Raw genomic sequence first — 17,739 nt, 5'->3', positions numbered from 1 at the left:
CAAAGCTTCCACATTGATAATTTCTTCATGAGCACAGACAAGTTTTGCTCACGTGATATTGCTTGCTTCTGGATCTTAAGCTGATTTTGCTTTCTTCAAATTTCTCAGATATTTGTTTCTGTGTATAGTTCCAAAAAAAATTCTCAGGAAAAATATCCTTGCTTTAAATTACGGAGATAGGCCCTATCACTAAACTATACTTGAATATTATGAAGTTTCTAAAATGAGGATGTTACACGTTTCAAACTTAAAGTAATGGGATATGGTATAAATGTTTTCTTCAGAATGTACACTTCATAAACTTGACATAAAACTGCAGTTCTTGAGGGGCATTTCGAATTATGCAGGTAAAATAAGCATCTTCAGAAATCAGAAATTTCATCTTCTCCACAGTCAGGGCTGATAATATCCCGTACGTTCGTGCACGAAGGCTACTCGTTGATTCAGAAACCACTGCATTATTTGTAATTCAGTGGCGATAACACTATTCACTCTCACTGAAGCAATTTTTTTTGGTTTTGCATAACAAATGAACTGAATGGCCAATCAGCGTGATTGTTAGGAAGCATCTCCACAACAAGACATGATTGCCGAGCACCGTGCCCAACGGCAACGTGTACATACAGAGGGGTGTCGCTATAGATACGCCCTTCACTGTAGATACTGCAGTAAGCCTAGAGACCATAGTGTATGCGTGTATTCGCGTATGCCGAAAAGAATTCGCGCTCATAAGTTAACTTCGATTCAGAAACGCACATTGTGTTACAGCAAGTCCACAGCGAAAGCAACTTACAGTTAACCACTCCGCAGGGATATTTTTTAGCCTCCCCGATTTCACATAAATCCTCCAAGATGGGCGAATGGTCGAATGGTCTCTTCGGTTGCTTCAGCAACATCGGTCTGTGCGCGATTACCTACATCGCGCCGTGCTACACGGCCGGTAAGGTCGCCGAGAAGAACGGGGAGGATTGCATGAAGTACGGTATCTTCTCCGTGCTGGGCTGCGTGGGTCTGTGGTCCATGACGAAAATCCGCGGGATGACGAGAGAAAACAAAGGCATCGATGTAAGTCAATCTACTCTCCCTTTACCTGCTACAAAATTAAAAACATTATAGGGGGCCTAACTACATGTATTGAATTTGAAATTTTAGTCACATTTAAGTTTTGGAGTAGGCTATTGGTGAACTAAAAAATTCGATCAGTTCATTAAATTTGGGCAGAAGTTCCTAAACATGTTAACCTTACAATTTCCAAGTCATTGACATTCAGTTACCTAGTTCTAGCATAAAACAACATAGTTACAATGTACAAAATTTCTTCCTTCTTCAAAAAATTATAAAGATTTCAATTAATTTCCTCGTAAAGTTTTTACTCGTGTTCCCGAAGCGGTGGAAGTGCACAATTTCCCCGCTTTTTTGCATTGTATAAAATTGGTGATTGACTGTATCCTTTACAATTTGAACCGAAAGGAAATACAAGCTCAATAATTAAAAACAGGTAAATTCGGCATAAAACACAAAAGTGCGGTACATCTCCAAGGAAAGGATCTTGTTTTTCAAAGTCAACATTGTCGTTGGGTCTAAAATCGAATTTGAATATCGAACGGTTGAAGGAAACTATTACGTAACCGCTCTTTCACTAAACCTAAGATCTCTCAGAGACCGTGTACTGAGGTCAGGAACGACACACAACAAATCGATTTTGCACTTATAATTTGCCACGTTTACACCGACTATTCCTAACTTTTATATACACAAAAATGTTTTAATTAGTTCGCGCCTGTTACCCTTTTTTAAACGTAATAGTTAACTCCGATTGTATTTTCACATAGCGTTTGACTATTTTTTTGTGCCTCCTTAATAAGATAAGTTTAGTTTTTATTGCCCCCCCCCCAATGTTGCCCCACCCATCATTATTATTCTTTGTCGTATCACAGATAGGTATTAAGAACCGAATCTTTGAAAATAGCAATATGTTTTTGTCTGCCATGCCGTTTCAAATACTACTTCAATCGAAAAGTAGAAAGAGAACCAGCTTTGTTAATTATGTGACCTCAATCACATAGGCTATTGTGCCCGAACCACTGTGATGATTTGGAGCAAGATTAGTCCTCTGAAATCATTTTTATGGTTATCGTTTTTTAGTGATTGACATTTTCTCCTCTTTTTTTTTTGCTTTCAGGGAGACTACACAAAAGACTTGCTAATGATTTGGTTCTGCACATTATGCGCTCTCGTTCAGGAAGCACAGGTAAACCAGTTTAACTAAAAATGAATTGGGGAGGTTCGATTCCCACCAAAGCACGGGTTTTATTTTGAACGAAAGCCACGCAATTCCTAGGGGGAATAAAAGAAATGGATGGACACAATGGCATCCTTCATTAGATAGAGTGATGGTATATGCGTTTTTGGATAGGCAACATTTTGCACATTCCACTGTATAAAAAAATTCCGCATTGGAAGCAAGTTCCTCTGCTTATTGCCAAAAATTGTCATTATTTCAAGAGCGCCCTCTATGGGGTGTGCATTACGCTACTATAATGTAATAGCCCATAATAGAGCCGATAATGTAATGCACGGTGTAGTAAAGTTGGTCACGAACCAATGTGGCCCATCAGGCCGGCGTTTATCTCCGGTTTCATTGGCATGAAACGACTGCGAATATTTCTACTCCCCTGGATGAGATGCTAGTCCATCCCAGGTTACTCCCCAGCTAATGCCGGTACCAATTTATACTCCTGGGTGGAGAGAGGCAAGTGGGGATGAAGTGGCTTTTCCAAGGACACAACATAATGGCCATCAGCTGTATTCGAACTTCTGACCCACTTATTATAAGTAACAAACCCTAACCATTGGGCCACACTCCCAACAAAGGCACGATGTACAGGTGTATTTATTATATTTCCCCTTTTTTTGCATCGCAGGAATGGGAAGGCCCCGCTGGCGGTTCGATTGCACGTGAATAAACCTCCGATGTTTTCTACAAAATCTGAACTCTTGTAAAGGATGCAGAGGACTCCTAAAGATAGCTGATAAATTAGACACGACTTGTTCCAACGGTCGAGATGTAAATTTGCATTTTAATATCTTTCGGAGTCTCCCGCTGCCGTGTACATATCTACCGGAACTATTTTCGCACTACTTTTTTGGTTTCTTCATTCTGCTAATGGTCAACGCCACTTGGAGAGGACGATGAACGTTGCCGCTGATAACCCACAGGATTCCTAGCCTTTGGGAGGCCAGCGTCGCAACTAAATGATGGCATGAGCGTATTCCTACAGGCTAACATGGGATAGGATGCTTGATTCCGTGACAAAAATATAATCACTCCACATGTAGTATTACACGTGTCTTTCATTCAAAAGGCTTTTTCACTAATGTTAGGAGAAAAAATTACATGTAATTTAGTTCCATGGATAACTTGAGTTAGGTTAAATTTTTGTCGATGGAGGGCGAGTCTCGTTTTGAGTCAAAAATCATCATGTCACTGCTTTCACCGACAGAAAATTCTTTTTGCACATTTTGTGCGCCTGTTTTTAAAATTACTACTTTTAATAAAAGTTGTTTGAAGAGTGTGGGTCAGATACCCAATCCTTTTATTTAATTACGTTCTATGTAAAAAAAAAAAAAAAAAAAAAGTCTAAGAGGTAAGCATCGGAAGGGGTATACATGTAATACATATTCTTCATTTTAAAAAATACATTTCGGATGCATTCCACAAGTTCACAATTCTGGCTTACGAAGACAAGATTTTTAAAAAAAACTACTATTGACGGAGAATGCAACAGTCCAAAAAAGTAAAACGGAACTTCGTAATATTTTGTTATAATTATTTTTTAATTGAAGATAAATTGACAAAATAAAAGAATTTGAAAAGGATTTGTACATGATTTTCCATTAAAGAATAGTACTGAAATAAGTGGTCACAACAGAAATCCGTTTTAGACATCTTTTTCAATTGGATCCCCCAGTGATCCCCAAATTAACTCTTTCCCGCCTTTTTGTGCTGTGGTTTTTTGTGTGTAAATAAACCTTCAAAAAAGAAGAGAGTTTGGGTTTTCTTTCTCTTCTTATGCGCTTGAGATTCCGGATATATTACGATCGTCTGTTTTTCATTAGATTTTCTAACAATATTTCTGTACTTGTTTAATAAGCTAGAGAACCTCTCCATAGGCGTAGCCAGCGGGGGGGGGGGGGGGGTAAGGGGGTATTTACCACCCCACCCCCCAATATTTTGTAAAGACTGCCTTTTTCCATTCAAATGCCCTTTTTCAACGGCTTACCCCCCCCCCAATAATTTGTAAAGAGTGCCCTTTTTTTGTACGAAGTGCCCTTTTAAGAAAAGAAGTGGTGCCTTTTTTGTCATCTGCCGTTTTGGTGCTTTTTCTGAATTTATATTGGCCCTTTATGTGCATAATCGTTGGTTTTGAACAGCGCCCCCATGGACAGATGGTACCAGCCCCCCCCCCCCCCCCCCCCCCCCCCACCCCCCCACTTTTTGATTTTATGGAAGCCAAGTGTCCGAAGAAAAAAACCTGTCAACATTCCACCACGGGTGTGCAAGTGCCCTTTTCGAACATTTTTACCACCCCCCCCCTCCCCAATAAAAATGACCGTGCTACGCCACTGCTCTCGCCTGGTTTGAGTTGTTGCAGTGTAAAAATGAAACAAGGGCGTTTACCTGCCTTCACGAATGAACACAAGTTTGCACAGGAAAACAGACAAAAATCACATCATTATTTGAGAAAAATAGTTTCTTATATTCAAGACACAAAATCTGACAGTAAAAATAATGTTCAGTCTTGACAACAAATATAAACATCTCATTTGTATCTGAATGCCTGTGCGTATTCACCCAGCTCATTACCTTGACATGGTATTCTATGGACAGCAGTAAAAACAGATTCTTTTTTTGTAAAAATATGCAAAACCTCTCGGAGCATGGATCAATTTCAGTAGTTCCTTTTTTCAAATGAGTGGACGAACATGCTCGGTTAATATATGCTTCGTTGGGGTGTCAAATGTAATTGCTTTTTAAGGAAAAAAACATTAATCCAGGTCACTTTCTTTTTGACTCGCCCAGTAAATAGGAAAGACTGCGTCAAACTAGGCCTACCAACATGACCTTGAGTCAACAAAATGTTGCACACACAAAAACCCCAAAATACGCGAAAGTATTTTTAAAAGAGGTCCAATTTGACTTATACACAATGTACTTTATTCAAACCATATACAATTTTTTCAACTTAACACCATCCACGTACTCCCGGAACTTTTGGTGGATGGGATTATAATTTTATGCTTGCCTAACTTACGACACCAATTATACATTCTGCGTTGTTGTTATGGTAACGAGTTGAGATGCATTAGCAATATGGGAGCAATCAGCGTCGAGAGCTTTCTGCGTGTCCCGTGTGATATTTTACGGAAATTGAGCAATTCTAGTAGAAGTATGGCTCTCCATCTCTTTAACAACCTCATTATTACAGACTGACGGTTGGTTGATAATGACTGCAATTACCTGAAAGGAATGGCATTCCGTTTTGTTATATCTGCAACACTGCCAGACTTGGTCCCAAAATGACGATTATTCTCTTCACTCTTACAGAATACACGTAAACGCTTTCCCAATGACTCTTTTTTTCCACTTTCAGTTGTCCAGATGCAAATTTCGCACACAAAATTTAAGACAACCCTATTTTGTTTGGTTACTTCCTAGAAAGTTACTATACATGCATGTACATTGGAATCTCATAAGTCAAGTCTCAGGGGAATTGGCTCAAATTTAGAGTTATAAGCAGAGTTTGAGTTATCCGATGGATTTTCTATTCAACAACAATTGACGGGAATAAGTTTTTACTTTGAGTTAGAAGGGTTTTAGAGTTAACATGTTTTGACATCGATATCTCACTGTGTCTAGAAGATTAGCCATGCAGAAACATATTATAAAGTCCCCGTCCTCCCACTTTTTCGCGGAGAAATATTTGTAGCAAAAAGAGCTAGAGAAACTTCGTGAAATGAATGCATTTATTTATAAATTATCAAGTGCGTAAAGAAGCCTGATGGAAAATTTTAAACCATTTTGAAAGGGCAGTATATGTATTTTCGTCCGGTTTGAACAGTGCCCCCATTGGAAGATGGTACCCGCGGCCCCCCCCCCCCCCTTTATTTTACGGAGGCCAAGTGTCCGGAGAAAAACACCCTTGTCTACATTTCAACACGAATGTGCGAGTGCCCTTTTTACGAACTGTATGCCCCCCCCCCCCTAAAAAATGACATTGCTACGCCTCTGGGTTATCGGTGAAGGTGCTAAAATGTTAAAATTCTAGCCATCTTGAAAAAGCCCACGGTCAATCTGGCGATGATTCTTGTTTGTTAATAGCAGGACGTCAAAGGTTTTTGCATCCTTAAATCGATGATACAATTACAGTCAACGGTCGTTATTTTCTACGTCGGTCCTTGCCCTTTAAAATCTAACTACAGTCGAAATGCCTTCTAAATGGACGGACGATATACAATCAGCTGCGCATGCGTCATACGTCAATGCGTGACCATTGGTCTACCATTGAGGGATTACTTTTTGGCGCAATTCCAAGGCGCTCTTTAGAAACGTTGCAAGAAATCGATTTCCTTAATCCCGTCGTTGTTGGCAACAGTCGCAGGGTTTTCGTTGCGATTGGGCGACAACACGCAAATCCCCCACCTAATGCTCTGGAAAAGACCAATTGATTTGCAGACAAATTGACAGCAGACAAATAAAAACATCCTGATGAATAAATTTACGCACACACAACTAACAACCAGCGACTTCTATTAACCAAGCGGATAGGGCGCCTGTACATAAACTTCAGGTGTAGGCGTGTGTATGCCAGCAACAAGAGAGACTCGCAAAATGGTCATTCTAAAAAATGTGGATCCATAGTTCGATATTTGTCCTGTTGGTTAGGTGACTGCTTTATGTTCCGACACCCCTATGTTCCGACAACCCGCCCATAAGATTGTGCTAGCCTGTTTAGGGCGTAGGGTAAGGGTTAGTGAAATGAGCAGTCGGAACATAATAAGGGTGTCGGAACATAGGTGCGCAACCGTCCGTTACGGTTATTACTTCGGTACTTTTTTTTGTAATTTGCCATTCAAGCACATGTACTATTTTAAAAAAATAGCCCCTTTTTCCTAGAAACCTTCCTCAATCCTCCAAAATTTTGCACTTATATTCAAAGTGAAGGACACCCATGCCTCAATCCTTCAAAATCGTCAAGACAGTCCCGTCTCTCAAAGTGCATTCATCTTAAATCCTCCAAAATCCATGTTTCTTCTCAAACACCATTCATCCTCAATACTCCAAAACTGCGGAGGATTTTGGAGGATTGAGGTGGGTTAGGGTATTTACGGTTTTAATTTAGAGTGACTTCAAAAATTTTTTTTTTATATGTTGGGTTGGTAGTTTGCTAGATTCATAATCACTCTTGGAGGATGACTGCATTAAGTAGTGCATCAGAGTCATACAATCATAGATGCCAGATTTAAAAGGGACAGAGAAAAAGTGGACCCCAAATGTATAGAATGACCTATAAAAAAAACGAGAATGGTTTGAGACAGCTGCTTCCATAAAATTCCTGCTTTTTAATTATAAAATGTTACGATGCAAGGTAGAGAACAATGTGTCAAATGCCTACATGTCTGCTATCCTGGGCAGGCAGCATTTGAAGTTAGAAAATATTGAATCAATATTTAAAACATAAAAAGATTTAATCTCTCAAGAGGAATTAGGTGATTCTCAGGAGAACCAGGATCCACACACAATGTTTCAATCCGTATTCTTATATCATCTTCAAAGGAAACCTGTCACAGTTTTACTCCTCAAAATGGCAAGTTAAAAGTTTACTTTAAAAATGTTCTTTGACATATTAAGTGAAGAAGAACAAGTCTTGCAGATAAAAACAATATCTAAACTCATCTCCCCTGCAACAAGACTGGAGTTGCCGAGTTGAGCTAAAGGTCGCTCAGTCAGTCAGTATAACTCAGTCATTCAGGAGACATCAGGCTGGATCTTTTGATACAGCAACAAGATGCATAAAACCACCCAAACTTCTATGTGATTAAAAAAATAATTTTTTAAAAGTATTTAAGGGCTTGCAGACTTTGCTTCAGACATGCTTCATCTCGACTCTGACTTGCTTTGCTTCTCTTTTGTCTGCTCCTCAAGTTCCTCCTTCTTCCGTTGATATGCCTTAAGTAGATACTCATCCGGTTCGAGGTTCCTCTTTTCCATTCCCGCCAGCTCTCTTCTAGTCTGTGTATGGTCGTGGCATTCTCAAGACGTCTGCCGATGAAGTACAGCTGATGTTTCTGCTGGGACATCAGGCTGCAAGAGTCCACTTCACAGAGGTCCCGGATCTTGATACCGGCACCGAGATTCGAGAGGAACCGGAGTCCGGAACTCTCTGTCAGGTTCTCCAGAGGAACCTGGAAATCTTTGAGGGGACGTTCTTGAGGGATGTGTTGGTTGGGTACGACAAAAGCTCCGACTGCAACTGTCGCATTCATGCTGGAGTTGTCGGTCTGTTGCTTGTCATCATCCTCTTGGGAGAGAACGACGGTGATGAGCTTGTAAAGATGCGTTGGCACGGCAACATCGTGTTTCCCAATGACCTGCATATAACACATGATGAGCACAGTCAGAAAGAAATTGTCATTTCTCACTCACAATTTATTGTGGAAAGGGTTTTATTTCTCAAAAATCCAGCCCCTTGCCTTGCTCAGAGTTAAATGAAAGCTTGCAAAAAAAAAAAACAAATTTACATGCATGTTTTGACACCAGTTGGACACTCTTGAGGCAACATCCCAATCTGACCCTTCCTTGACCTTCTCCCTCCCTCACCTCATACTTGACATATTTCTTGCCCCCTTCCTCGGTGTTTGGTAAGACTAGGGGTCCGGTGGTGACCCAGACATCCTTGTAAGTCTTCACCAGGTTGCGACAGTAGACCTCCAGACGATTCCAGAAGTCCCTGTTATTGTCAATGTCCTGGGGGACGATGTTGGACAAGTAGAAGGATTCATCCATGGCCACCTGCAGACAAAAAGTCATCAACCTTTCTATGAATATTCATATCAGCCTTTCGGATATGAATGTTCATATAAGCCTACCCAACTGTGTTTATTATTTCTAGAAGTTGTCAGTTGGCCCTTAAACCATTTACTCCTCTTATAGGAATAACTATATCAGCCAACAAATATGAATGTTCAAATCAGCTGGATATGAATATTCATATTAGCATAAGTGAGTATATTATCTCCAGCAGGAGCCATTTGACCATCCACTCCTCTCATAGGATAATCACATCAGCCAACCAAATATGAATATTCAAATCAACTGGATATGAATATTGATATTAGCATAAGTTAGTTTATTATCTCCAGCAGGTGCCATGTGGCCCTTAGACCTCACTCCTCTCACAGGATATAAGCCAACCAAATCTGAATATTTAAATCAGCTGAATATTCATTAGCATACCTGACTGTGTTTATTATCTTCAGCAGGTGCCATGTGACCTCACTCCTCTCATAGGATAATCATAATGAGCCCACCTGATATGAATATTCATATCAGCCTAGATATGAATATTCATATTAGCATACCTGACTGTATTTTTATCTCCAGCAGGTGCCATGTGACCTCTAGACCATCCACTCCTATCATAGAATAATCATAATGAGCCCACCTGATATGAATATTCATATCAGCCTAGATGTGAATATTCATATTAGCATACTTGACTGTATTTATTATCTTCAGCAGGTGCCGTGCTAACTCGAGACCACCCTCTCCTCTCATAGGATAATCATAATGAGCCCACCTGATATGAATATTCATATCAGCCTAGATGTGAATATTCATATTAGCATACCTGACTGTATTTATTATCTCCAGCAGGTGCCATGTGACCTCTAAACCACCACTCCTCTCATAGGATAATCATAATGAGCTCACCTGATATGGATACTCATATCAGCCTAGATGTGAATATTCATATTAGCATACTTGACTGTATTTATTATCTCCAGCAGGTGCCATGTGACCTCTAGACCATCCACTCCTCTCATAGGATAATCATAATAAGCCCACCTGATATGAATATTCATATTAGCCTAGATGTGAATATTCATATTAGCATACCTGACTGTATTTACTATCTCCAGCAGGTGCCATGTGACCTCTAGACCATCCACTCCTCTTGTAATCGCTGTTTTGAGATGCAAAAGGTGGTGGGATGTTAGGGTCCATTACAAAGTTACTGTGTTTGCGATGAGCCAAGCCTGTAGATATGTAAAGAAAAAGTGAACCTTAATTAGTAAGTCTAAATTTATATGAAAACAAAATGTTATACATAGATATATAATAATGGAGTCTTATATAGCGCACGTATCTACCAACTATTAGGTACTCAAGGCGCTGGAGATATGTCTATTATTAAGAAAGGTAAAATCAAGTTGATGAGAGATGTGAGACCCATTATGTAGCACCTTATAAGGGTTTACAAGGTGCTGCGGCGCATATTGCAGCCACTGCCAGAAACACCGGGGCAAACCCCTTCTCTTAGCGATAAGTGCTACTGGGTTCTTTAACGTGCATTACACAACACACGGGACCTACGGCTTTACGTCCCATCCGAAGGACAAGCAATAATGGTAAAGTGCCTTGCTCAAGAGCACAAGCACCATGTTCCCACGGTCAGGATTCGAACCCATGTACCACGGCACACGAGTCGAACACCGTAACCATTGGACCACAGCACCCCATATAGGTACTACGTTAACCAATCTGGTTCGTTAGTGAGACGTTATCTCAATGAAACCCGGCGTACTTCACACAGTGTAGCATAATAGAAACGGAACAGGAAATTAACGCAACTAGAGCATTTATCTAAAAGGGCGCTGGTTATCAGTGATGTGCGCGCATGTATGACATTTTAACTAACGAACCGGATTGCGACAAATACTCAAATCTGTAATTTATAACAAAATTGTGTTCAGTTAGTATTTAAATGCCTTTTCTATATTGTTAATTGTTAAAATTCCCTAAACTATATGATTCTCTAAATGATTTTCTATGGTTCCCTCAAGTTTACCCTACAAGATTATGTCAACTGCAATTTTCCTGAAGCAACAAAACTGTTTAAATTAAGAAATTAGTCCTACAAATCCAAATATGTACATCTATGGTTTCTACAATGCTCAAATGCATTAATTAATATTCAATATTAGCCTTGAAAATGAGTGCATGCATATTTTTTGGCTTGGAATTAAAAAAAAAAGAAATTCAAACAATTTCATACTTTCTAACAAATCCTTCCAAAGTAACTATCCAGCACAGACTTCACAGATTGACACCTATACTCACCCTGAGTATTTATCCGGAGAGAATCGTCATGTTTTTGCAGTTAAAATCTGGATCATTTCCCTGACTACCAATGTAGTTCGTCACGATTGGCTAAATGTGACCTATCGTAGTCAAGATGAAACTAACCTGCGTTAGTTAAACACTGAAGACTCTCTGTGCCTATTAATACACCAAGTAAAAGTTCAAGTCGAACCTACATGACAAGTAACTGCGCCCTAACACTAGGCTACCATGAGAGGTTCAAATCCGGCTGGCTAAGCACTGTGTCCCTAAGCAAGCCTCTTTACCTCAACTTGCCTCCCTACCAATTGACCTATCGCGGTTTGCGATTTAGCCACACCCCTTAGACAATCCTATGGAATTTGTGTACGCTGAGTTTTGTTCGTCTCAGATTTTGCGTGTTCCGCATCCATTTGTGTAGCATGTAATTGGACAATATTCCACAAGCTGCGTTGACGTGATTCTAAAGCCATTCTACCGCGATAGGTCAATTCAACTAGTGCAGGATAATTTTCTAGAAGTACTGTACAATACATTTCCATGGAATGACATCCTATTTATTTCTTTTCTTTAAACTACGTATTTTATATCCCTATATTTGCCAAGGGCATAAGAGTAGACCTACATGTATAATAATTAGTTGTCATAAATAAACTCTTTTTATTTTAACTAGATACAGCATATGCCTCTAATAACACCATTAGCTGCTCATTATGTGATTGCTTCAAGAAATGCAGGTAGGTTTGTCACATCCCCTTTTGTAATACAACAGTAAAATTTTAGTACGTTTCCCATTTTGACTCGGCTTAACAATGGTTCTGTCTGGCTATGTGCGTGTGTATAATTAAGTCCATAACTTTCACTGTGTAATTTTATGCCATATTGTGATTTCTGGAGGATTTTGCAAGATTGAGAAATTGGTCACTCCTCCAAGGACCACATTCCAGAAACAACCGGAGGTTTTTGGAGGATTGAGGCTGTATGCAATTCTTACACGGAGGCAGTCGGAGGATTTTGCAGTATTGAGGTTGCACCCTAGCAAAAATGCCTCAAAAGGAAGTTAGGGCAAAAAAAAGAAGATATCCTACATAAACTGAATTTTTGGTGAAAATTATAATTTGTGCTGCAAATTAAAGAATAAGCTTAATTGTTACCTTCCAAGTCAGCTTGAGTGATGTGCTCTGCAACCCAGAGTGGAATTTTCTTAGACTGATCGTAAGACAAAGCGTGGTTGGTATAGTAACGGACATCCAGGCCTCTGTCAGGGGCTCCGTATTTCAAGAGGTTTCTGGACTCTACTGGCTCGGGTGGAACAGGAGTATCTGCAAGTTAAAAGGGATTTCATAGTTAGCACACTTCAGTAAAAAGTAAGTAAACTTCAGTACAACCATCTTCATTATTGATGTCTACTTGTACCTCAAGTGGCGTATATAATAATTTGGAGGCCGTTTTGAGGGTGAATTCTGATGTTTTTGTTGGGCAATATATTGGGTTTTTGGGTCAATGACAGAATTGTGTTGCTCGGCACATAAGGATTAGCTTGGACCCTACTAACTATCGCCAGACCATGTCCGAATGTTAAAAAGGCGATAAGTTGGGTCCAAGTTATAGTAACGGACGTATAGGCTACCCGTTCGAAGCTTACCCGGCTTTCCTCGTGTGGTGTAGTGTTGCCAAACTTCTTTGTTGACAAACCTCAAATTAGCGTAAAATACGCAGTAAAATACTAGTTTTTACCTTATTAATGCTTGCTATTTAACCTCTGTGAACAATTTTGGTTTCATAAAATTTAATCCGAAATTCAAAAACGGTGGCGTCCGGAAATCGGGCACAAAATGGCGGAGTGTTCTCTAACGTAGCGCACTTGAATAAATCTCCGAAAATTCCAAATTAACATTTAAGAATTTCTGTAAACTTGATAAATTCTGATAAATAATTATTATCTCTACTTACATACCCAGCAAGACGTTTGTCAGAAAATGTTTTTCTTATTTTTTCGGGGCATTTTCAAAGGGTTCACTTTGCACTTGAAAATAAAATGGGAAAATCACGCCAAAATAAAATTTTCTTCTAACTTTGTTATGGGTAAATAAAGTAGCGATTTATGAACAGGAGTGTTTAGAACTTGATGAAATTTCACTTTCTGTGAAATTTCAGTTAATTTCTTTTATTCTACGAACTTGGAAGGCGCTAGCGAAAAATCAAAATGCGCCACGTTAGGGGCCGCGCCATGAACAATACTCGGACTACCTAACTCTAGGCTAAAGCTGAATGTTTTCAGGCCTGCATGCAAGACATACCTTTGTTTCTTCTTTCTAGTTGAAGACGGGGTTGAAGACCAGGCTCCGACGGTTTAAGTACGTAGACATACATGCTGTACAAAGCAACTGAAGTCACTGCACCGGAAACAAATCCACCACCAAAATTCTTGCCGCCATTTTTCCCCTCGGTCGGTCGACTTTCTCAAAACATGTTTTTTTAGCACCACAAATTTTTCACGACGAGACCGGTTCAATGCCCTGAATTATTTCTAACATAGGGGTTTTCTCATGTTCACATTGGGTGACACATTATGAATGTTTACTACTAGGCTGTGCAAAAAGTGTGCATATTTTACCGGCGCCCGCTTCCGGTGATTAAGCGGAAAGCATCACAAGAGGGCGCTGTTCATTTCTGTGGCCATATACTGTGGCTCCACCCCATAGAGACTAAAATTCGGAATGAAGTTATCGTCTGAACAAAGAGTGTCAAAGAGACTAAAATTCAGAATGAAGTTTTCGTGATTAAATTAAACGCTTATGACTATTTTTTTTTAATCGTATTAAATGTATTCTCCCTTGGTTCACTTCAATTTTCAAACGGGTTGTGTCACATTTTAATGTCAATAATCGGATGCAATTTCAATCCACTGCATTATGTTGTTCTTGAGTTATCGCCTCCACAAAAAGTGTTGTATTTTTGTTTTAATGGGCAATTGTGGCCGCTTGCTGACCAGTGGTTGTACAATGTATAGGGTGCCCTCTTTATACTGCACAACAACAAAACTAGTGGCATCAGCTACTACATCTGCGCTTTTCTCCGAAGGTTTTAGGTCTATAGCGCCCTGCCGATTCGCATGCTGGTTGGCCCATTCATACGCTTCAAAACGGTACCAAGTTTGTCCAGATCCATGCACGTTAAGGTACCTTTAGGCTGCGATACATGGGAGCCAGGCGGGTTGGCGCTGACAGGCCTCCCTAGGGGACTTACTGCACAAAAACGAAACTAGTGGCATCAGCTACTACATCTGCGCCTTTCTCCGAAAGTTTCAGGTCTAGCGCCATCCCGAATTGCATGCTGGTTGGCCCATTCATCCGCTTCAAAACGATACCAAGTTTGTCCAGATCCATCTACGTTAAGGTACCTTTAGGCTGCGATAATTGGGAGCCAGGCGGGTTGGCGCTGACAGGCCTCCCTATGGGACTTACTGCACAAAAACGAAACTAGTGGCATCAGCTACTACATCTGCGCTTTTCTCCAAAAATTTCAGGTCTAGCGCCCTGCCGATTTTCATGCTTGGTAGGCCCATTCATCCGCTTCAAAACGGTACCAAGTTTGTCCAGATCCATTTACGTTAAGGTACCTTTAGGCTGCGATACATGGGAGCCAGGCGGATTGGCGCTGACAGGCCTCCCTATGGGACTTACTGCACAAAAACGAAACTAGTGGCATCAGCTACTACATCTGCGCTTTTCTCCTACAGTTTCAGGTCTAGCGCCCTGCCGATTTGCATGCTGGTTTGCCCATTCATCCGCTTCAAAACGGTACCAAGTTTGTCCAGATCCATGCACGTTAAGGTACCTTTAGGCTGCGATACATGGGAGCCAGGCGGGTTGACGCTGACAGGCCTCCCTATGGGACTTACTGCACAAAAACGAAACTAGTGGCAGCAGCTAATACATCTGCGCTTTTCTCAAAAGTTTCAAGGCCTAGCGCCCTGCCGATTTGCATGCTGGTTGGCCCATTCATCCGCTTCAAAACGGTACCAAGTTTGTCCAGATCCATTTACGTTAAGGTACCTTTAGGCTGCGATACATGGGAGCCAGGCGGGTTGGCGCTACAGGCCTCCCTATGGGACTTACTGCACAAAAACGAAACTAGTGGCATCAGCTACTACATCTCCGCTTTTCTCCAACAGTTTCAAGTCTAGGGCCCTGCCGATTTGCATGCTGGTTGGCCCATTCATCCGCTTCAAAACGGTACCAATTTGTCCAGATCCATGCACGTTAAGGTACCTTTAGGCTGCGATACATGGGAGCCAGGCGGGTTGCCGCTGATAGGCCTCCGCATGGGACTTACTGCATAAAACGAAACTAGTGGCATCAGCTACTACATCTCCGCTTTTCTCCAAAAGTTTCAAGTCTGGCGCCTTGCCGATTTGCATGTTGGTTGGCCCATTCATCCGCTTCAAAACGGTACCAAGTTTGTCCAGATCTATCTATGCTAAAGTACATTGCGCTGCGATACATGGGAGCCAGGCGGGTGGCTGACAGGCCTCCCTAAGGGACTTACTGCACAAAAACGAAACTAGTGGCATCAGCTACTACATCTCCGCTTTTCTCCACAAGTTTCAGTCTAGCGCCCTGCCGATTTGCATGCTGGTTTGCCCATTCATCCGCTTCAAAACGGTACCAAGTTTGTCCAGATCCATTACGTTAAGGTACCTTTAGTCTGCGATACATGGGAGCCAGGCGGGTTGACGCTGACAGGCCTCCCTATGGGACTTACTGCACAAAAACGAAACTAGTGGCATCAGCTAATACATCTGCGCTTTTCTCAAAAGGTTTCAGGCCTAGCGCCCTGCCGATTTGCATGCTGGTTGGCCCATTCATCCGCTTCAAAACGGTACCAAGTTTGTCCAGATCCATTTACGTTAAGGTACCTTTAGCCTGCGATACATGGGAGCCAGGCGGGTTGGCGCTGACAGGCCTCCCTATGGGACTTACTGCACAAAAACGAAACTAGTGGCATCAGCTAGTACATCTCCGCTTTTCTCCAAAGTTTCAAGTCTAGGGCCCTGCCGATTTGCATGCTGCTTGGCCCATTCACCGCTTCAAAACGGTACCAAGTTTGTCCAGATCCATGCACGTTAAGGTACCTTTAGGCTGCGATACATGGGAGCCAGGCGGGTTGGCGCTGATAGGCCTCACCATGGGACTTACTGCACAAAAACGAAAGCTAGTGGCATCAGCTACTACATCTCCGCTTTTCTCCAAAAGTTTCAAGTCTGGCGCCTTGCCGATTTGCATGTTGGTTGGCCCATTCATCCGCTTCAAAACGGTACCAAGTTTGTCCAGATCTATCTATGTTAAAGTACATTTAGGCTGCGATACATGGGAGCCAGGCGGGTTGCGCTGACAGGCCTCCCTATGGGACTTACTGCACAAAAACGAAACTAGTGGCATCAGCTACTACATCTCCAATTTACTCCAAAAGTTTCAGGCCTAGCGCCCTGCCGATTTGCATGCTGGTTGGCCCATTCATCTGCTTCAAAACGGTACCAAGTTTGTCCAGATCCATTAAGTTAAGATACCTTTAGGCTGCGATACATGGGAGCCAGGCGGGTTGGCGCTGACAGGCCTCCTAAGGGACTTACTGCACAAAAACGAAACTAGTGGCATCAGCTACTACATCTGCGCTTTTCTCCAAAAGTTTCAGGTCTAGCGCCCAGCCGATTTGCATGCTTGTTGGCCCATTCATCCGCTTCAAAACGGTACCAAGTTTGTCCAGATCCATTTACGTTAAGGTACCTTTAGCCTGCGATACATGGGAGCAAGGCGGGTTGGCGCTGACAAGCCTCCCTATGGGACTTACTGCACAAAAACGAAACTAGTGGCATCAGCTAGTACATCTGCGCTTTTCTCAAACAGTTTCAAGTCTAGCGCCCTGCCGATTTGCATGCTGGTTGGCCCATTCATCCGCTTCAAAACGGTACCAAGTTTGTCCAGATCCATCTATGTTAAAGTACATTTAGGCTGCGATACATGGGAGCCAGGCGGGTTGGCGCTGACAGGCCTCCCTATGGGACTTACTGCACAAAAACGAAACTAGTGGCATCAGCTACTACATCTCCGCTTTTCTCCAAAAGTTTCAGGTCTAGCGCCCTGCCGATTTGCATGCTGTTTGCCCATTCATCCGCTTCAAAACGGTACCAAGTTTGTCCAGATCCATCTACGTTAAGGTACCTTTAGGCTGCGATACATGGGAGCCAGGCGGGTTGGCGCTGACAGGCCTCCCTATGGGACTTACTGCACAAAAACGAAACTAGTGGCATCAGCTACTACATCTCCGCTTTT

The 17,739-nt window shown here is 41.6% G+C and overlaps 2 protein-coding genes across 2 annotated transcripts; one reads left to right on the top strand and one right to left on the bottom strand.

The window, feature by feature from the left end:
• Nucleotides 1–549: 549 nt before the first annotated feature.
• LOC119723002 (protein PLANT CADMIUM RESISTANCE 3-like) lies at nt 550–4,043 on the top strand. Its single transcript, XM_038193457.1, has 3 exons — nt 550–1,065; nt 2,183–2,251; nt 2,925–4,043. Exons 1-3 carry the CDS (start codon nt 853–855, stop codon nt 2,964–2,966), a joined length of 324 nt encoding a protein of 107 aa, XP_038049385.1. The 5' UTR covers nt 550–852; the 3' UTR covers nt 2,967–4,043.
• Nucleotides 4,044–8,120: 4,077 nt separating this feature from the next.
• On the bottom strand, nt 8,121–14,060 carry LOC119723001 (nuclease EXOG, mitochondrial-like). Its single transcript, XM_038193456.1, is given in 6 exon segments — nt 8,121–8,283; nt 8,286–8,652; nt 8,882–9,073; nt 10,181–10,320; nt 12,559–12,726; nt 13,705–14,060. Coding segments are annotated over 6 exon segments (1,065 nt in total). The 5' UTR covers nt 13,778–14,060; the 3' UTR covers nt 8,121–8,158.
• Nucleotides 14,061–17,739: the final 3,679 nt, after the last annotated feature.

This window comes from Patiria miniata, unplaced genomic scaffold (assembly GCF_015706575.1).
Source record: "Patiria miniata isolate m_02_andy unplaced genomic scaffold, ASM1570657v1 HiC_scaffold_16, whole genome shotgun sequence".
Classification (NCBI taxonomy): Eukaryota; Metazoa; Echinodermata; class Asteroidea; order Valvatida; family Asterinidae; genus Patiria; species Patiria miniata.
Note: the sequence above shows the minus strand (reverse complement) of the source record. Positions and strands in the feature narration are given on the sequence as shown.